The sequence below is a fragment of the Microcaecilia unicolor genome, chromosome 2 (genome assembly GCF_901765095.1).
Source record: "Microcaecilia unicolor chromosome 2, aMicUni1.1, whole genome shotgun sequence".
Lineage (NCBI taxonomy): Eukaryota > Metazoa > Chordata > Amphibia > Gymnophiona > Siphonopidae > Microcaecilia > Microcaecilia unicolor.
In genome coordinates, this window is record NC_044032.1 from 231,814,807 (window position 1) to 231,837,197 (window position 22,391).

The 22,391-nt window shown below is 43.3% G+C and overlaps 1 protein-coding gene across 1 annotated transcript in view; it reads left to right on the forward strand.

Moving 5' to 3' along the window:
* GLDC (glycine decarboxylase) overlaps positions 1–22,391 on the forward strand; it is a 173,171-nt gene that overhangs the window by 101,798 nt on the left and 48,982 nt on the right. The window contains exons 11-16 of the mRNA XM_030193778.1: positions 1,628–1,708; positions 9,744–9,841; positions 15,177–15,261; positions 15,363–15,404; positions 16,972–17,114; positions 18,808–18,883. Of these exons, the coding sequence (XP_030049638.1) occupies positions 1,628–1,708; positions 9,744–9,841; positions 15,177–15,261; positions 15,363–15,404; positions 16,972–17,114; positions 18,808–18,883 (525 nt within the window). The remainder of the gene's footprint in view (positions 1–1,627; positions 1,709–9,743; positions 9,842–15,176; positions 15,262–15,362; positions 15,405–16,971; positions 17,115–18,807; positions 18,884–22,391) is intronic.

A 22,391-nucleotide genomic window follows, 5' to 3' on the forward strand; every position in this document is an offset into this window, starting at 1 on the left:
TCTTAAAAATCGGAGTAACATTGGCTACCCTCCAGTCTTCCGGTACTACACTCGATTTTAAGGACAGATTGCATATTTCTAACAGTAGCTCCGCAAGTTCATTTTTTAGTTCTATTAATACTCTGGGATGAATGCCATCAGGTCCCGGTGATTTACTACTCTTCAGCTTGCTGAACTGACCCATTACATCCTCCAAGGTTACAGAGAATTTGTTTAGTTTCTCCGACTCCCCCGCTTCAAATATTCTTTCCGGCACCGGTGTCCCCCCCCAAATCCTCCTCGGTGAAGACCGAAGCAAAGAATTCATTTAATTTCTCCGCTACGGCTTTGTCCTCCTTGATCGCCCCTTTAACACCATTTTCGTCCAGCGGCCCAACCGACTCTTTGGCCGGTTTCCTGCTTTTAATGTATCTAAAAAAATTTTTACTATGTATTTTTGCTTCCACGCTAATTTCTTCTCAGTCCTTTTTTGCCCTCCTTATCTCTCCGCTTTGCATTTGGCTTGGCATTCCTTATGATCTATCCTGTTTACTTCAGTTGTTCTCTTCTCCACTTTCTGAAGGATTGTTTTTTAGCTCTAATGATTTCCTTTATCTTACTGTTAGCCACGCCGGCTGACGTTTAGTCTTTTTCCCTTTTTTCTAATACGTGGAATATATTTGTCCTGAACATCCAGGATGGTGTTTTTAAACAGCATCCACGCCTGATGCAAGTTTTTACTCTGCGAGCTGCTCCTTTCAGTCTTTTTTTCACCATTTTTCTCATTTTGTCGTAATCACCTTTTCTATAGTTAAACGCTAGCGTACTTGATTCCTAGTTTCACTTCCTTCAATGCCAATATCAAAACTGATCATATTATGATCACTGTTATCAAGCGGCCCTCGTATCGTTACCCCCTGCACTAGATCATGAGCACCACTAAGGACTAAGTCTAGTATTTTTCCTTCTCTTGTCGGCTCCTGAACTAGCTGTTCCATGAAGCTGTCCTTGATTCATCAAGAAATCTTATGTCCCTTGCGTGTACAGATGTTACATTAACCCAGTCTATATGCGGGTAATTGAAATCCCCCATTATTATTGTGTTGCCCAGTTTGTTTGCGTCCCTGATTTCCTTTAACATTTCCGCATCCGTCTGTTCGTCCTGGCCAGGCGGACGGTAGTACACTCCTATCACTATCCTTTTCCCCTTTGCACATGGAATTTCAATCCACAGTGATTCCAAGGAGTGTTTTGTTTCCTGCAGAATTTTCAATCTATTTGATTCAAGGCTCTCGTTAATATACAATGCTACCCCTCCACCAATCCGATTCACCCTATCACTACGATATAATTTGTACCCCGGTATGACAGTGTCCCACTGGTTATCCTCCTTCCACCAGGTCTCAGAGATGCCTATTATATCTAATTTTTCATTTAGTGCAATATATTCCAACTCCCCCATCTTATTTCTTAGGCTCCTGGCATTCGCATATAGACATTTCAAACTATGTTTGTTGTTCCTAAGTACATCATGCTTAGTACTTGACAGTATTAATTGGCAATCTTTTGTCTGATTTTTATTGTTATTTAAAGATACCCGATCTACTACAATCTCTTTTGCAACCTCTACCTCTTTGTCTCTCCCTAGCTTGGAGTGTCTCTTGATGAAACAGTGACTGAGAGAGATTTGGATGACCTGCTGTGGGTCTTTGCTTGTGAATCTTCAGCTGTAAGTAGCTGCCCCTGTTCCCACTAGACCATTAAAAGCTGAACAAATGTCTTTGGGCTACTGCTGTAGCAGTGGCATGGCCAGAAGGCAGTTTTTGGGTAGGCCAACAGGTTGGATGGGTGGACACTAGATTTGCCAACTTTTAGAAAGAGAAAAAACAGCAAACTGATGCACCCATGCACTGTCCCTACCCCACTCCATGCTTAACCTCTACCTCACTCCCAATAACTTCAGTGAGGATAGCAGTGCAGGCTTCAGTGGCTGCAGGCCAATTGAGAGGTAAGGGAAGGACAATAGACTGCACTCTTCAGCCCCATTGAGCCATTGGTCCTCCAACACACACATGCTATTGAAACCAAACACATTCCGCATCCAGAGAACCTCCTGTCCCTCCACCCAGGCCCACCTGTTACTATGCCCCTGTAAGGTGGTGCACATTTTTTGGTTTCTAAAAACACTGTGTGCTCTTAGTTTAGCTTTGGACTTCCCAAACATGTGACCCAGAGCCAGTCAGGCTTTCAGGATATCCTCTGTGAATATGCTGGGGCACCCTGAGACTGTCAGAGCTCTACTCAGTCCTTGTGACTGCTTCTCCTTCACTTTTATAAGAAACAGCTATCAAGACTAGGAGCAGAGCACTCCATAGGGCACTCAAATTGCTGGTGGTAAACTTTATGCTTTTTAGGAAATGTTGCAATAAAGAATGTGTCTGGGCCTAGTGTAGAATTCTGCCTTCACTCTTAGCGGCAGTTGCCTGTCCGTCACACCTTCACACCTCCCCCTACCCAAGGACACAGTTATTCTGCTCTTATATCCACTCTCCTCTGTGCTTTTGGTTCAATCAGAATAAGGGATAGAATCTGGTATCACTACCTGGGAAGTTCACTTCACCACCTTTCTCTTCCCTCCTTCCTTCCCCTCCCTTCATTAGCTCTCCTCCAGATCTTTCTGTCTCATGAAGCAGCTCCCTTCCCTGCAACCCTTCTGGCTCTTCAATAGCTGCCACTGGATCACCTGAAGACGTGCAGGAGGCGGTAATGTCATCCTCGAAAGGCAACATGGGATCTCCCAGCTGTATACACGCTCATAACTCTGCAAGGTTCCGACCAAGGAGGTTTAATGGCGGTCCCGACCTCATAGAAACAGGAAGTTTGTGTTCTAAGGGGTGGGACACTGCAGATTCGTCAGTGTGCATGTAGCTAGGAGATCCTCCACTGCTTTCAGAGGTCATTGCCCCTGCCTGCAGGTCTTGGGGTGATCTGGCGCAAACAGTGACACAGAGGTTGGCTTCCCTTGTTTTCCCTTCGCAAACAGTGACTCCAGCAGAGGAGGGAGTGACACTGGCAGTCGGCAGGAAACCAGAACTTACAGTGGGGTGGTTTTCTGTTTGCTGGCTGCGCCCTGTGAAATCTGGCCAGACCAGCCGCTGTTGGGTGGGCCTGGGGCAAATCTGGACAGGCCCGGGCCCACCTGTGGCTACGCCCCTGCATCTAAAATTAGTTTCAATGAGGCAGAATTTAAGGGACAGGACTTCACCCAGAGAAGCTGATTTCTCTGCATGTGCTTTCATTTAGTTCTCATCCAATTAGCTACCACTAGCTGGCCATTGCTAGATTGATTAAAATCTTACTCCAGACACAGTTTGGGCTATGGGGATATATTAATTACCTTTTAATGAAGAGATTCACCCAAGGCAGCATGCAGCAGGTACAGTTCAACATAAAACTTACAATTTTGTTAATAGCATAACAATAATAAAATGACCAAACATACAGTGGTGGAAATAAGTATTTGATCCCTTGCTGATTTTGTAAGTTTGCCCACTGACAAAGACATGAGCAGCCCATAATTGAAGGGTAGGTTATTGGTAACAGTGAGAGATAGCACATCACAAATTAAATCCGGAAAATCACATTGTGGAAAGTATATGAATTTATTTGCATTCTGCAGAGGGAAATAAGTATTTGATCCCCCACCAACCAGTAAGAGATCTGGCCCCTACAGACCAGGTAGATGCTCCAAATCAACTCGTTACCTGCATGACAGACAGCTGTCGGCAATGGTCACCTGTATGAAAGACACCTGTCCACAGACTCAGTGAATCAGTCAGACTCTAACCTCTACAAAATGGCCAAGAGCAAGGAGCTGTCTAAGGATGTCAGGGACAAGATCATACACCTGCACAAGGCTGGAATGGGCTACAAAACCATCAGTAAGACGCTGGGCGAGAAGGAGACAACTGTTGGTGCCATAGTAAGAAAATGGAAGAAGTACAAAATGACTGTCAATCGACAAAGATCTGGGGCTCCACGCAAAATCTCACCTCGTGGGGTATCCTTGATCATGAGGAAGGTTAGAAATCAGCCTACAACTACAAGGGGGGAACTTGTCAATGATCTCAAGGCAGCTGGGACCACTGTCACCACGAAAACCATTGGTAACACATTACGACATAACGGATTGCAATCCTGCAGTGCCCGCAAGGTCCCCCTGCTCCGGAAGGCACATGTGACAGCCCGTCTGAAGTTTGCCAGTGAACACCTGGATGATGCCGAGAGTGATTGGGAGAAGGTGCTGTGGTCAGATGAGACAAAAATTGAGCTCTTTGGCATGAACTCAACTCGCCGTGTTTGGAGGAAGAGAAATGCTGCCTATGACCCAAAGAACACCGTCCCCACTGTCAAGCATGGAGGTGGAAATGTTATGTTTTGGGGGTGTTTCTCTGCTAAGGGCACAGGACTACTTCACCGCATCAATGGGAGAATGGATGGGGCCATGTACCGTACAATTCTGAGTGACAACCTCCTTCCCTCCGCCAGGGCCTTAAAATGGGTCGTGGCTGGGTCTTCCAGCACGACAATGACCCAAAACATACAGCCAAGGCAACAAAGGAGTGGCTCAGGAAGAAGCACATTAGGGTCATGGAGTGGCCTAGCCAGTCACCAGACCTTAATCCCATTGAAAACTTATGGAGGGAGCTGAAGCTGCGAGTTGCCAAGCGACAGCCCAGAACTCTTAATGATTTAGAGATGATCTGCAAAGAGGAGTGGACCAAAATTCCTCCTGACATGTGTGCAAACCTCATCATCAACTACAGAAGACGTCTGACCGCTGTGCTTGCCAACAAGGGTTTTGCCACCAAGTATTAGGTCTTGTTTGCCAGAGGGATTAAATACTTATTTCCCTCTGCAGAATGCAAATAAATTCATATACTTTCCACAATGTGATTTTCCGGATTTCATTTGTGATGTGCTATCTCTCACTGTTACCAATAACCTACCCTTCAATTATGGGCTGCTCATGTCTTTGTCAGTGGGCAAACTTACAAAATCAGCAAGGGATCAAATACTTATTTCCATCACTGTAAGCTTAAATATAACCAGTGAGGTAAACTTGGAGACAGCAAATTGAAATCTGGTAAAAGGACTAACATGATCCAGTATCAGAAACATAAACATTTAGCAGCACTGTAGAACAATCATATAACAGAAATATGACATGTCAGCAGGGTACAATTAATGCAACATAATAGTAATAGGCAGCTTGGAAAGAACATTCATGGCGCAATGTTTTACTTGCGATATCCATGCAAGTGTGTGGTGAGACATCAGTCAAACAAATATGTATTTTTTGATCCGGCTCAGTTAATAGCATTTCTTACCTCAAGGCAAAATAGGGGTTCTTAGAACATCTTTGCCCTTTAATTGAAATTGTAACACTGTATAATGCTGGCTGTTATCATTTGTTGCTCTATCTTTGATAATTTTAGTTATATTATACATTCCATTTCTTATCATTTTGTTCCTAACATGTGGACTTGAGCAAGAAATTTCAGTATTTCTCCTGATTTGTATTTTCCTTAAATATGTTGAAATGTATTGCTTTTCAAACAAGCGTTTGCTTGATATAAATGTAAAATCTTAAAAAAAAAGGAAAGAACATTCATATAGCATTGATATGATATTCACAGTGTCACCACAATACAAATTATACACCTAATAGGCACGCATTAGAACATTCAAATAACAGATATTACACTAATGCTATTTGTACAATACAATGAAACATTTTAAGTTCAAACAATTTTATTAAATATTTTCATAACTTACAAACAAGATGGTTATATACCAATGAACTGAAAACAATTGCCACCTTTTCCAAACCCCCCTATGCATTCCTTCCCCCACCCACCCACCCATACAAGATTACTAGAACAACTTATATTTATTCTCCAGAAGGCCTTGGTTCTTATGGCCCCCTGAGTCTTCAAGATCCCTCAGTCGGCCCCGTCCCCTTTGTTCACCTACAATGCTCCAGGAGACAGTCATATTAGCACACCCATATGAAGCAACAGCTCAAGACAGTTCTAAATCATAAGGTATTCAAAATAAGGCTTCTTCCAAGTGTGGTCAATGACTGTATATAGGAGTTTCAGATATTCAAAAACTTTTCTTGCATTTGGGGCAGCCACAGCCCACGAGCTTTCCAGGCTTCCCAAACAATCAACAAATGTAATTGATTTTTCCATTGCCAATATGCAGGGGGGGGACTCTAGTGTCCACGACTGCAAGATGCATTTTCATGCCAGAAGACACATTTTTCAAAACAATATCATTCCCCTTTTATCTTTCCCCCCCGAAAAGACCCAGATTTATCCAATAACAGTTATTAGGTGACCCCCTCAATCCTACATGCCAAAGTAGTGGCCATGTAACAGGTTACCATTCTCCAAAACCCCTGAATTTCTGAGCATTCCCAAAAAGAATGATAAAAGTTGTTGTCAACTCTATGGCATTTGGCACAGATTGATGATAACACTCTGCCTGCCTTTGAGCCGTGCCTGAGTGAAATAGGCCCGTTAAATACCCTAAAATAACATTCCCTATACCCCACATTGGTGGTCAACCCAGGAAGGCCTTTAATATTATTCACCAGATCCCGGTTCTCCAAATTTCTAAGTCTTGCTCCTAATGCTGTTTCACTAGGGCCATATATTGTCGCCTTGTAGCTTATATAAAGCCTTATGCAACCTAGAAATGGAAATGGCGAATTCAGAGATTTCATCGAAAAAGGCTCTAACTCGTTTACCAAGTTGAAGTTAAAGTGAGTTTCTATTTGGGGAGTTTACATAATGTTTCAACTGACAATAAGCAAATTTATCTCCCCAATGAACACCCACACACTGCTGCAGTGCATCAAAAGGTAAAAGTAATCCCTCTTCATCCAATACCATGTTCCAAAAGGATAAAGCCCTTTGTTTCCCATGCTAAAAAAGTAGAATTGGTCCAGGTCCAGTACAAAGGCTACATTCCCTTGCAGGAATAGCTAATCTGTAGCAGAGGATCCCCTCCCTATGCTTCCCATATTGGGCGTAAAATAATGTTCTGTCCCAAATGATAGGGAAGCAGCCCACTCCTAACTTGCAGAAGAGAAGTAAAATGATATGGTGCATAATATGCCATCTCCAAATTTAGCAATATGAATTGATATTGAGTAAGAACCCAATCCCTGATATGTCTTAACAAACACGCAATGTTATAAATTTTCATGTTGGGAACCCCAGCCCCCCCACCAAAAAAGTTAATTTCCCATTAAATATTGCAAGTGCAGTTTAGCCAACAAAATTTAGAGATCGATTATAGCACCTCAAATCTTTTTGCAACAAAAGTACTGGCAATGTCTGTAGCATGTACAGCCACGTAAAAAAAAAAAAAACCCATACAAATTAAACTAATGTGCCCCACCAGAGAGAGCAGCAGATCTCTCCAACTTTCCAACTGTCTTTCGTTTTTTCAAGCATCTGGGCAACATTGATTTAATGCAGTCAGGTAGTAGATGGCATCAGCAGTATACCTAAGTGCTTAAATGATACCGATGCCCATTACAAAGGGAATAGTTCCCCCCCCCCCCCCCAGGTATGTTTTACTATGCCAAAGGCAAGACTTCTAATTTTGAGAGATTTAAATGATATCCTATATAGTCACCATACTCCAAAATGCACTCTAATAGTTCTCCCAAAGACTTTCTAGGTTCTGTAATATATACCAGGATTTCATTAGTGAAAGCCACAAGCTTGAAAGACTTTTTTGCCAACTTGTATACCCTGGATATCTGGATCAGCATGTATATTCCTGATCAAGGGATCCAAGGTCAACACAAAAAGCAAAGGTGACAATGGGCAGTCCTGTCTTGTTCCCTTGAAAATGGGAAAGCTGTCGGAAGTCATAGACATTCATTAACAATTTAGCTCTGGGTGAGGAGTAGAAAGCTCAGATCATAGAGAAATATCCTGGCAAATCCATATTTTTCTAAAGTGGCATATAAAAATTCCCAATGGACGCAATCAAATGCCTTCTCTGTGACAGTTTATTAAAAAAAAAAGATGGTTGCTCCATTCTCTCCCTATATTCCAATAATGTCAAAATTTGTCTTTAGATTTTTAGCTACTCATGACAAATCCAACTTGGGAGACATGCATAATTGATGGTTAAAGGGAGAAGTGAAAGTATATTAGAGCCAAAAGAACATCTTTCAGAATATGGAAAAAAAGATACGAATGAAGAAAACAAGAAGCAAAATAAGTGCATTGGCAAGTGAAATGCAAAGAATTGATAAAGAAGGCCAAAAGAGAATATGATGAGAAACTTGCCTCTGAGGCAAATACTCCTAGTAATAACTTTTCAGGTATATCAGAAGCAGAAATCCTGTGAGGGAATTTGTGGGACCATTAGATTATCAAGGAGTAAAATGGACACTTAGGGAGAACAGGGCTATAGCAGAGAGGCTGAATGAATTCTTTGCCTTGGTCTTTACTGTAGAAGATTTAAGAGATCTACCTGTACTAGAGATGTTTTTCAAGGGTGATGCAGAAGAACTGAAAGAAATCTCAGTGAACCTAGAAGATATACTGAGCCAAATAGACATATTAAAGAGTAGTAAATCACCTGGACCAGATAGTATACACTACTTTTACTATTACTTATTTCTATAGCACTACTAGATGTACACAGCGCTGTACACTAAATATATAAGAGACAGTCCCTGCTTGACAGAGCTTATATCTAGTAAGGCCTCTTCTGCCTACACCAGGGCATTAAACACGTTCATCAATGGCATGACTCTCTCCTTCCCCAATAGCTTATAAAATTCAGCTCTGTAACAATCAGTCCCCAGGGTCTTCATGAGGGGGCTCCATTTAATTGCCCTATGTACCATTTCAGGTGTAATGTGAGAATTTAACATCTCTTTTAGCTTGAGAGGTGTTCGGGAGGTTAAGGCCATCCATATACATTGTACTAGGCAAGCCTTCCTCTTCAGGAGGTGCATATACATTTTTGTACATTTTGATAGAGTTTTCAATTGTCTTAATCAGTATATCATCTCCCTCTCAATTGATCTTGCATTGCTGTCATTTTTGTTTCTGACACTGCTTAACTGCTACCAGTCACACAAAGAGCCTTCTGCTCTTGTTTCCATGTTTGTAAAGCCAAAGTTTATAATAAGCAAAGGATTTAGCAGTACACTGATGGATTAATTTGTTTAGAGCTATTTATATATTCAGTAGCTGTTTATGGGCCTCACTAAGTATCTCCTCAAAGCGCTTGTGCTGAGTCTGTAGTTGTCATACCAAGTGTAAGCTTTTAATCATGCGCTTTTTTGGCGTAGCTAGAATAACTAATTATCTCTCTACTTAAAACAGCTTTCAAGGCTTCCCATTAAAAGACAGGGTTGGTTTCAAAAGCTTAATTAGTAAGCTTGTACATTTTCCAAAACTCCATCGTTCCTTAAATTTGGAATCCCTATACAAATGTTGTGGAAGAGTTCATCTACAATGAAACATTTTAATAGGTAGTGAGGGGACAAGTGTACTTGAGATATATAGACAGGACAAAGCAGGTAGTACAAAGTCCTTTTCCAAAATAAGCCTTGCCTTGTGGGTGTAGATGCCCTCATTGTATGGTGGGAGACCAGAACCTTCCTCTGTAATGTCACTTCCACCCTAGAGCCTCATGTTTTTATTTTTGCTCTTCAACAGGAATTGGTGGCTGAGAGCATGGGGGATGAGGCCAGAGGCATCCTAGCCACTCCATTCAAAAGGACAAGTAAATTCCTGGCTCATCCTGTGTTCAACAGGTATGGCAAATACAGCTAAATGTATTTTACAGTCTTACAATACATTAAGAACTCATTGGTAATCTGGATAGAACTTGTTAAAATATTGAGTAACCTCAAGGTCTAGATTCTTTGAGGGTGAAAATGCTTTTGAGTTGTTGCAAATTACACACTTTCTCGGCCAGCTGTGCAGACACTTTTTTTTTCCGTGTTTAAAGAGCCGGCAAATTTTTCATTGATAAGGTAACTGCAAGCTTCCTGACAAAAGCAAGCGTGTGTTATGTTATGCTGATGCTACCCAGCAACTAGACTTGTTTAAGGGCCCTGTTTACTAAGCCGAGCTGTAGGCGTGCTATCGTTTTTATCGCACACTAATGTTAGAGTCGCCCATAGGAATATATGGGTGTCTCTGGCCTTAGTGTGCGCTTTTAGCGCATGCTAAAAACCCTAGCGCCCCTTAGTAAACAGGGCCCTAAATATAGAATTTCTAAATTAAAGCAGGCACAGCACCCCTGCCTCCTTCCCCAACTAAAAACAAACACCACAAAAATGGAACTGCATTTGCCGTAGGCTTTCTAATTGGGTACCTTCTGGAAGTATAAGTGAATTTAGTGGTGCTGGAAGGTGCCAAACCAGTGGCACCAATGAAATCGGTCTTCCATTAATTCATCATAGTGGTGCAATATTGCCAGCAGCAGTGGCAGGCTTCCCCATACTCCTTGAGGTGGAAGGAACTCATCCGTTTCCAGGCTTTAGCTTCTTGTGAGACTGCATTTGCTGTCTGAGAAGTTAGGTCCCTTGCTACGACAATGTTTTAGTTTGCTCGCTGAAAACATGCTGTCAGAATAATGGCAGATCGTGAATGAGCACAAGATACAAGCAGTTTGGTCCCTTGAAAAAGCCAGTGGGCGAAACATGTCCCTGTTGGGCACACTGCATCAAGTTAAGTGCTTGAAGATTTGATTTTTATTACTACTACTACTATTAAACATTTCTGTAGCGCTACTAGACTTACGCAGCGCTGTACAAATTAACATGAAAAGACAGTCCCTGCTCAACAGAGCTTACAATCTAAATTGGACAGACGCACAGACAGCTAGGGGTGGGGAAATTGCAGTGGTAGGGGTGATAAGTGAGGGTGTTGAGTAAGAGAGTCATGGTTAGGAGTTGAAAGCAGTAGCAAAGAGGTGGGCTTTAAGCCTAGACTTGAAGACAGCCAGAGACTGAGCCTGACGTACTGGCTCAGGGAGTCTATTCCAGGCATAGGGAGCAGCGAGATTTTTATGTGATGTTTTAATTGCAAAAAGAAAAAAATTTAAAAAAATGGAGGTTTTGACCAATGATTGAGCAGGGTGCCTATGTGGTACTTAAAACTGTCTGTGCTGTGGCACAGAGCACGGTAGGCTTCAGAGGTCTTTCCTCCTAGAAAATCCATAAAATTTCAAAAATAGAAGTTCCTGAAGGAAAAGGTTTTGCATATTCATTGTGTTGGCACCACAAGAATTCAAGAATTATTGTGCACAGTTTAGGGGTGAGTGTGTTCTTTACATCTGTGCCACAGTTTTTGTATGAAATGTTTTAGTTTGACAATTTTTTTTTTTTGTAACTTTATCAGATTCTTCATTTTTCTCACACTTCCTCATTGACAGCTCACACAATAGCAAGATTGCATTCTTCCTCGGAGTTTAATTTCTCTCCTGGCTGAGAATGGGGTTGGAGACTACCCCTGAATTCAGGCAGACTGTCTTTAAAATCATGAAATCTCCGTAATCCATAAATGTAACTGTCCTGCCCCACAAAGTAGATTTCAGTGTTGACAGGCAGCTACACCTTGATTTTAACATCACCAGATAAACTCAAACTCTTGATCCAATTCTTCTTTAAGGCAGTTAATCAAAAACAAGGAAAACCAGGACTTGCTACCAAGATGTACTGGAATAAGAGTTGCTGCTTCTATGGGCCAATGATCAAAACTTTGGTGCTAGTCTAAATAGCGCCGGAACAGCACAAAACAGTGCCCTAATGCTCAAAGCTAATGAGATGCAATATAGACGCGCTCATAGATTTGAGCATTAGGGAGTTCGGCGGGAGGATTGTGCTTGGCGCATGCACAGAAGAATTCAGGGGTAAGCTCGGCTCCTGTGCGCATGCGCCTGGTAAAACCCGAACATGAAGCACACATTGCACATTGGCATCTGTTTTCTGCAGCCTAAATAAGCATTTTAAATGTTTTTTTTTCTGTATGCTTATACTTAGATGCAAGTAACGGATGCCAATGTGTGCTTTGGGTTGTTTTTTTTTAAAGCATGACCACTTTAAATTTAGATACAGGATAAGTACGACAATGTGTGCTTCATGTTTAGGTCTGCTGTTTCTCACAACCGGCACTCAAGGGCTTATACAGGCTTCCTTCTGCTTTCAAAAGCAAGCAAAACGGTAGATTTTGCAGAAAGAATCATAGGAAATCCTCTCTTGCAATACCCTAACCTTGGACCTGGCATTATTTTATACAGTGGTAAGGCACCTTTGTTTCGGGTGCTCTTTCCTGATCATTGGGGAGGAATACCAAATGACTTTATTTAAAATGAACTTGACTACATTTGCATGCTATCTGTGCTAAAGCCTGGCACACTCATTGTTTTACTGTGCTAGACCCCTCTGATCATTCTGAGCTGGTAAATGCGGGCGCTAGTACAGCACTAATGGCCTCTAGTGCCCGCGTTTACTTTTGATCATCTGCACCCAAGAGTCCATTCTTAAACACCCTCTCCAGGCAAGAGGGGGCGGGAGAATCAGCTACATGCTGGCTGGCAATGCAGTCAATACATATGCACACCTGCAAGTCTCCCACATTTGGCGGGAGACTCCTGCACTCTCACCAAAAACAGAAAAGTCTCCCGCTGAGCCAGGGGATCATCTTTGAACATTTTTCCCACACTGCCACCGCTGCTACTGCGACCATGGCAAAGCAACATAAAAAGCAACCGCGGGGCCACAGCAGCCTTCAGGCATGCACTGTTGGCTCTGCCGGTCCTCTGCCCTGGAATGGGAAGTTGACATCAGCAGGGGCAGAGGACTGGCAGAGCCAACAGCGCATGCCTGAAGGCTGCTGTGGCCCCACGCTTGCTCTCTTTGTTGTTTTGTTGTGGCCACTGCTGCTCATTGGGAGAAGCAGCAGTGGCCAGGAAACAAACCGGGGGGGGAGAAGGGGGAAAGGGTGTGGAGAGGGAGGCAGGAGATGCTGAATGGAGAGAGCAGAGGGGAGAAATGATAGAAGAGTGGGGGACACTGGATGGAAGAGGGGTACAGAGAGATGAGTGGAAAGATGGGGAGAGAAAGAAGGGACATGGAAAAGAGCAGGAGAGAGGGAGAAGCTGCTAGGGAGAGAGAGAGAAACTGCTGGGTAGAAGGATGGGGAGAATGGGGGAGACCCTGGCTAGTTGGATGGAGAGCGAAAGAGGGGAGATGCTGGATGAAAGGAGAGAGACACTGGAAGGATAGGGAGAGAGGAGACATGCTGAATGGGAAAAGGTAGCGAGAGAGAGAGAGACACTGGATGGAAGGAAGGGAAGACATTTTATAGAAAGATGCAGAGAGAGAGGGGGAACAGGATGGGGAGAGAGAGAAGGGACAAGCTGAATGGAAAAGGGTAGCGAGAGAGACACTAGCTAGAAGGATTGGGAGAGGGTAGGTGGGTGGGGAGAGAGAGGGAAGTTGCTGGATGGAAGGTCCAGAGAGAAAGAGAGGGGAGACACTGGATGGAAGGATTGGGATAGAGAGAGAGGGGAGAAGCTGGATGGAAGGATAGTGAGAGAAAGGGGGAGACACTGGAAGGATGGGGAGAGAGAGGGGGGATACGCTGAATGGAAAAGGGTAGAGAGAGAGAGAGAGAGACACTGGCTAGAAAGATTGGGAGAGAGGGTAGATGGGTGCGGAGAGAAAGAGGGAAGATGCTGGATAGAAAGTCCAGAGAGAAAGAGGAGGGAGACACTGGAAGGATGGGGAGAGAAAGAGGGGAGATGCTGGATAGAAAGGGGAGGGGATAAAGTTAGTGAAAGACTGAAGAATAAGAAGACATGAGGAGAACAAGGGTGAGGAAAAGATGAAAAGCCATTGGTAGATGTAGTAAAAAGAGGGAAATTAAAGGCTGGATAGTAAGAATGAATTAAATCTGGGCACAAAGAGGCAGAAAAATAAATTGAAGAAAACAAAGAAAAAGGAGAGAGAAAAATGACAAATGGACAGGAAATCCTGACAAGAGAGTTAAGAGATGATGGAAATCGGAATCAAGAGACTGGGACCAACACAATTAGAAAAAGTAAATGGCCATACAAAGGTACAGAGAATAATTTTATTTTTAATTTAGGATAAAGTAATATGGTAGCTGTGTTTAATAAAGGTTAATAAATGAAAATAAAACACAAAATAGAAAATAAGGTGATAAATTGTTGGATTGATTTTAATGCATTTTTGATTAGTCTTCAGAGACCAACACTTTCCTCAGATCAGGAGAGGATACCATAACAGCAGAATTCAGTCCTGACTTGATCTCAGGCAGGAGGTTTTGGCCTATGAAAGCTTAAGAGGTATTAGGCTAGTACAATAAAAAGGGGGTATCTTATTTTCCATTTTCATGTGCCTGAAATGAGCATATGCGGGAGGGCTGGCATCAGCAGCTGAAGCACTCTACCAGCTGCTGCACTGCTCAAACAGCACGGTAGAGGGCTCATGCAGTGGACCTCTTCAACTAGCGGGGCTTGGGTAGCTCTGCCAGTGATTCAACCAGTGCCACAATTTTGGAGTGGGCTTAAGCTCAAATTTGCTCAGCACCTTGGTCTGCTCAATAAAATATTTTCTGGAATAGCCATGGGATTGAGGAGATCCAGGGGGTGGAGCTAAGAGGCAGCATGGGCAGAGCCAAGGCAGAGTGGGGCGGGGCTGGGGCATTTACTAAAATCTCCCTCTAAAAAATCGGGACCCCTTGGCAGCTCTGCATATGTAGTGTGGTGAAAACTCAATAACTTCATAAGGAAAGGCTGAACAGTCAGATCCACAGCATAGGCAGCTTTTTCTCAGGAAACATGCTGCTTGTTTGACATGAGGAAAGAGAGGAGCAAACCAATAGGGAACGCCTACAAGGCACTGGGAGCAATGCACATATGCAGAAAGAGCCAGTGACAGAAAAGTACAAAACTATAGGAACTTGTTGTCCATAATACACAGTGCTTAATATATACAACAATATAAACTGCTTCCGTGCAAATGGGGGCAGAATAGTAACTTTCAGACTTTTCCTAGTTCACGTCTGGACGGTCTCTTTTTTTTTTTTAACCCTCCCCCCCTTTTTTTTCTCCAGTTATCACTCAGAAACCAACCTTGTTAGATACATGAAACGACTGGAAAACAAAGATATTTCCCTCGTACACAGCATGATTCCCTTGGTAGGTATTGCAAAACGTTTATTTTGAACAACTTTATGGTGACCATGATTGTTTGGAAGGTGCTGAGAAGATGAAGTAAAACTGAATGTCTTGTTTTATAGGGATCCTGTACAATGAAGCTGAATAGCTCGTCTGAGCTTGTGGTAAGTTCATTAGTAAACTTTGGCTTTAAGATACTGTTAGCACAGTGTGCCCAAAGGGAAAGGGTGAGGACCTCTATAGCCCTTGCAGTATACTCAAAGAAGGAAGTCTACTGGAAGGGCTGTTTTCATTTAGTGAATTTTGCTTTTCTAAATATACATTTGAAGCTTTTTAATTCTTCACTTGGCTAAAATGTTAGGCATTACTTTGGTAACCATGGAATCCCATCAACTCAGATGAGGCTGAAGCCTCCTCTTACCTCCAGGAAGACTTCTGTTTATTTTCCAAATATATATCCACAAAACTGATGTACAGTTAAGTTCCCTAGAACAGTGTTTCCCCATGTCCGGTCCCGGAGTACCCCATTGCCAGTCAGGTTTTCAGGATATCCACAATGAATATGCATGAAAGATTTGCATATAATGGAGGCTGTATGCAAATCAAGTTCATGGATATTCATTGTGGATATCCTGAAAACCTGACTGGAAACGGGGGTACTCCAGGACTGGACTTGGGAAACACTGCCCTAGAATCCAGCTACCTCATACCCTCCTGAATCTGTCTTCCTGTAGTATTTCCACTGACTAGATGTTTCCCTCTTTCTTCCTTTATCAAACTGAGTCCATGATTCTGTGTATGTATGAAAGCACGTTGGGGGGTGGAGGTGTTAATTCTATAAATATGCACTAACACAGTTAGATACCAGGATATGTGTGCAAATACCAAAAATGCTCCTAAGTGCTATTTTATAAATATGTGCATATTTTCCAGGTAAATGTACATATAGGTGGAGACAGAGTGTGGGTGGGACTCTCATGTACATAATACTATGTTACTCACATATGTCCAATCCAATAAATCAACCATATAGTTATCAAAAAAAAATTTGTGGACGATCAAGACGGTGAAACACAAGCAAAAGTTTTTGTAACCACACCTATATTCCTCATCACTCCATTCTTATGGCACTTAGATAATAATTCAGTTTTCAGTCTTTAAATAAACAATCTCCAAATATATTCCCCCAATATTTTCAGCTTTAAACCAGTACTTATCTTCAAAATGTTAAAAAACAAAACAAAACCCTGCATCCCCAGAAGACAGTCATTATTTTCAAGCAGCTTCCATTCTCCGCTTTTTTTTTTTACCAACATAGGTGCATCTCCGACATAGCACTGTGTTTTGCATTTGCTGCATCAGGGAAACGTTCTTATTGTTTCTGGCACAAATACATTCACATCAAATGCCATGCATCCAAAATGGTTGATTTATTGCATTAAACTAATTGTTCTCTTGGCTTTAGCTATATACACGGCACAACATTCTCACATATGTCCTCCATTTAGATACAAGCACTTAAGCCATCTCTGTGGCTGGTGGAAGTGCTCGAATTTAACAGCAGAATTGGCATATCTGACATTTTATGTTGGTGTTCTATAAAGGAACGTAGGGATCTACTTTTCCTTTATAGAATAGGTGCCCTCCGGATACCTAAGTAAGACACGATCTTATAGAACTACCCCCTGCATGTTAATGGTGTGCATATATATATATTTTTTTCTTCCCTAGTCTATCACTTGGCCGGGGTTTGCCAACATTCACCCTTTTGTACCTTTGGATCAGGCTCAGGGATATCAACAGCTCTTCTGGGAGCTGGAAAAGGATCTGTGTGAAATCACAGGTTATGACAAGATCTCATTCCAGCCAAACAGGTGAGAAGCCCCTACTGATCCCTCTGGCCTCTCCAAATTCTACAGAACATGACCTTAATGACGCAAGGCAGAGTAGTACTCCTGTCAGCAGAGCGCTGGGGTTGCGCATGTCCATGTTTATTTCAAAATACTTTAGTGTAAAGAAAACCAGAAGCTGTGCTTCGTGTATACTCAATGAAGATGCTGGGAATAAAAGGAGATTCCTTTCTAGAAACTTTCCAGATGGTACAAATTTGTGGCAGTTATGAATTTACTAATAAAATCTGTACAGTAAAAAAAAAAAAAATACTGGTTACCCAACTAGATGTTTGGGGTCACACTAAGAAACATAGGGGTCGATATTCAAAGCAATTTAACCAGACAGGAAAGGCTCCACCAGACAGGAAATGCTCCTGTCTGGTTAAATGGTTTGTGCCCAGCTAGCTGCTGATATTCAGCAGCAGTTAAACCAGGTAGTGCCGCTGAATATCAGCATTGACCACCCCCGTACTTAGCACTAGCAAGGTAATGCTGGGGTGACCTGGGTTGAGCCAGCACTTATCTGGCAATATTCCGTGCTGGTGCCTGGCTGGCTACCCGGCAGGTAGAACCACATATAAAGCAGGCCTATCTTTGGCCGTTTTAGCTATCTAGGCACCGGCACTAAGTATCAGCTGGTGCCTGGATAAATTCCAGATGGTGGCCTGAAGAGTCTTGTTGGCTCCCTTCCCAAGAGCACTGTCCTCCCCATTGTGATCCCCTTCCCTCCCAAAAGCATTGGCTCACCAATTGCAATTCTACTCCCCCCCCCCAAAAGAATTGTTTCTTTCAATTTGCACCCCCTTCCCCATAGGCCCACCTTTAAAATCTATGGTGGTCTAGGGTGCAAAAAGCAGGAAGAATCCCTACACGCTCCTGCCCATCACAGCTCCAGATTCAAAATAGCTGTCACGATCTCTAGCGGCAGCCTCGTGGTACTACCAAGAGGGACCTAAAGGGGGTGGGGTGGGGGGACTTTGCTCTTGGGAAGGGGGAACCAGAATGGGGAGGTGGGGAGCCTGGCCAGATACTGTTATGTGGGTGCTTGGCTAAATATTGGCTGGGATGTGCATAAGTACTGGTGGCTAAGAGAAGTCCAGTCAGACCAGGATATTCAATGCTGGTGCCTAGACATGGCCCAGTATTCAATATCTGAGTCTAATTTAGCCAGTAAAGATCAGCTCAAATACTGACTTACTGCCAGCTGAATGTTGACTGGGCAGTCCCTCTGATGAGAAGTTTTGTAGTTGCTGTGTTTGTTCTGTCAGAAATGTTGACATCAAATCAATAAGCACATTGTAGATAACATTCTCACTGGGTGTTCAACATATTTATTTTTTTTATTTATTTTATTTTTGTTACATTTGTACCCTGCGCTTTCCCACTCATGGCAGGCTCAATGTGGCAGGCAATGGAGGGTTAAGTGACTTGCCCAGAGTCACAAGGAGCTGCCTGTGCTGGGAATCGAACTCAGTTCCTCAGGACCAAAGTCCACCACCCTAACCACTAGGCCACTCCTCCACTCCACTCCTTTATTTTAGAAATAAAGGTCAATCACTTTTACAATGGAATAGTCATGCTAAACTTGTACATCACCAGGAACCAGGAACCATGCTGTAGCTGATGTACATAGTGCTCTGTTCTGACTGTCCTTGTATGTGCTTGGAATTTTCAGTGGCGCCCAGGGTGAATATGCTGGCCTGGCTGCAATCAAGGCCTACTTAAATAAAAAAGGAGAGAGCCACCGGACTGTGAGTGTGACAAAAACCTCTTATTCAAAAATAAGACAATTGTGTCAAGCTGGTCTGTAAGAAGGATCTTCATTTTAATAGTTTAAACTTTTAAATTGCATTTCTTAGTACAGTATATACCAATTAAACAGCTCAATTTCACATATGATGGTGCTGTTCACTGTTGGAGGGGGGAGGAAGGGTGTCGAGCAGGTGAGCATAATAGCAGTCCTATGCAGAAGTAGAATTCCTGGAAGGAGGGAAGACAGAAGCCACAGTAAGAGTTAGCAGCAGAAGCGCTTTCAGGACAGCCAGGGAAGAAGTTAGAGGAGTTTGAAGGGAGATAATGTACTGCTGGTCACTTGGCCAGAGGGATGAGGAACAATGAACGTGGAAGTGATGGTGAAACACAGTTGATGAAGGGTGTGGTGGGAATACTCCAAAATACAGCCAGTAGAGAATATAAAAAAACAAACAAACCTAAAATCCTCTGGGGAAACATGCTGAGGAATGTTGTTCTCTTATCCGCCAATCTTTGCTAGAAAGTTTTAAACTGGTGGGTCTGAGATGGTCTGAAGGGCACTGGGTAGTTTCCATACTACTAGTGGTGGAAGGGCTGATGCTTTTCATTAATGGCAGTGGAACAGCAGCAGTGGTAATGGCTCTGAGGGGAACTGGGCCAGGAATCAAAAGCTCCAGGTTCTTCCTGCCTTTCCCCCCTCCCCACCAATTTCCTTTTTTTTAAAAAATTTGTTTTGATTTAACAGTGGTGGAGATAGTGTGCTCTGAGTTAGGTAAGTGCCTCGCTGGGGTTGTGGGAGTGGGAGGAAGTACTGATTAAGCGTTTGCAAAACTTTTGTGAAATTGGCAACAAAAAATACCCCAAAACAGTCCAAATAAATGTGATGTGTGAAAAGCCAAACATGGGATTATCTATAAAAAATCTACTCCCCTATTTACTAAGCCTCGCTAGTGGCCATTGTGCAGCAGTACTGACACAGTCCATTCAAAGTGAATGGGCTGTGTTGGCAGCCGCTAGAGTGGCTTAGTAAACGGGGGGGGGGGGGGGGGGGCTAATTAGCTTAAAACAAACAAACCCAAAACACTGACATTTGTATGTTATAAACTTCTACTAGCAGAAGCTATAAAATTAGGGGATGCTAGTTAATGTATGATCCTTCACCTAAGGAGTGGAGCAAGGGGAAATTATTTCTTTGGGAGTAAATGGAGTATTGGGGATTTGAGGCTTGCTGGTACTTAAGGCTAGGAGTTGGAGTTAGTGTGTTCATATCTGTACTGTGATGCAGTTAATTGTGTTATATATTATTGATGTTTATATTTTTTGTGTGACCCAGGTGTCCCTAAGCCTTAACCCTTGTTCTGGACATGCTGTACAATGCAGGAAAGATCTGTGCTCTTGAATCAGAATGAGTCCACAGAGCAATTATTAAGCCCAGTGGCGTAGCCAGACAGCCAATTTTGGATGGGCCTGATCCCAAAGTGGGTGGGCACAATATTTTCTCTGCCCTGCCCTACTGCAAAATATAAATACATTAGCTAGTAAGGATCCTTAAGCTCTGTCAGCTGAAGACTTTCTCTGAAGGTGGCCAGAACTCCCTTCTACCAAACTTGGCAGGCAGCAGCAACATCCGTAAGCCACTGATGCCAGCACCCTATGCGTGCTTAGCTGTTGGTGACTCAAGCATGCTATCACCTACTACAGAGCTTGGTAGAAGGAAGTTCTGGCCGTCTTTGGAGGAAGTCCTCAGCTGGGGAGGCTTGGGTTCCCTACCAGCTATACAGCAAGGGTCAGAACTGGTGTTAAACATGGTAGGGCCCCCTCCCTGATCCCCTCTCCTCCCTGCCTTCCCTCCAATTTTCCAACCTGCCGTTACTGTCACACCAACAGACCCTCACCAAATACAGAACAAGGAATCATGTATCAGAAATAAAAATATTTAGACAAAAATTGAACTCGGAACCCCAAAAAGTTAAACTTAGCATGTACTTCAACACTGGAGAAATAAAAACAGAAATGCATTTCCTTTCTCCTGAACATGATACAAACACATTTGCTATGTAGATTTCCCAAAGCCCAACATATTCCATGTAAAACATTCAAAATACATTGCTTTTTTCTACCTTTGTGGTCTGGACATTGTATTTTTCCATCATGTTGGTTGCAGTTACTTTTCTGCGTTCCTGTCTGTCGTCTTCTAATTCTCTTTCAAGCGGCTGCTGTCCATTTGTCTTCTTTTACCTTCACTACACCTGCTTCTGACATATTGACTGTTCTTATTTTTAGCTCTTTTCTCTCTTTTTTTCTTCTTTCTGCCTTGCTGTTAACTCAAATTTCATCCTCTCACTGTTCTCCTCCTTTTTAGATTACAGCTACCTGTCAGATTTTTATCTTTTTCTCTCACCCACTAGCTTTTCCATTTCCCCATCTCACTCCTTTCTCAGCCCTCCATTCCCTTTCATTACCATATTTCTATCCTCTGTAATCACTATCTTTTTATTTATTTATTTATTTATTTATTTATTTATTTATTTATTTGCCACCCTCTTCCTCTCCCTCCTGGCCTCTCCCACATGGTTCCACCATCTTCCTTCCCTCCACCCCACTCTTGTAGCCTTACATCTCTCTGCCCCTTCTCTCTTCCCTCCTGCCCTCTCCCCCATGTTCCAACATTTCTCCCTCTCTCTTCCCTCACTCCCACTGTCCGGCATCTCTCCATCACCCTTCTGCTCCTGAATCCAACATCTCCTCCTTTCTCCCCTCTCCACCTCCTGTGTTTCTCTCGCCCTCTCATTCACCCCCAGGTCCAATATATCTCCCTCTCTCCCACTTTCTACCATTTCTCCCTCTCTTGTGCCATGGGTCTAACACTTCTCTTCCCCCTCCCCCCATGCAGCATTTTCTCTCTTCCTCCCTTCCACTGCCATGTCCAACATTTCTGCCTCTCCCTTGTGCCCCATCCAACATCTCTCGCTTCCCCCTACAACATCTCTTCCTGCCCTCCACCATCATGTCCAATTTTTCACCATCTATCTTCCTCTCCTCACCACCCCCTGTCCAATTTACCATCTCTCCCTCCCTACTACCCCTATGTCCAACATTTCTCCCTCTCTTGTCCCTCTCCCCGCCCCTTGCAAGATTTTTTTCCTTTCTTACCCCTCTCTATCCTATGTCCCACAATTCTTTCTCTCTTGCCCCTCTCCACCTCATGCCTCCCCCATGCAGCATCTATCTTTTGAAAGGAGACCTCCCCCCCGGGCCCCAACTCTCCCTCTCTTCAATGGGGCACCACCCTTAACAGCCCCGGTATTGGAGGAAGCAGGTTGAGCTCCGATCCTGCATCTGCCTCCCTCTCTCTCATGGCAGTGCTTCCCAGACGCTGCCTATCTACCGCCGACAAGATCCTGCATCTACCTCCCTCTGTCTCAGTAGCAGCGGACCAGTGGTAGCGATTCTTGCTGCCTCCTGCTTCATTGTAACCCGGAAGCGTCTCCTCTGCTGCGCGCCTGC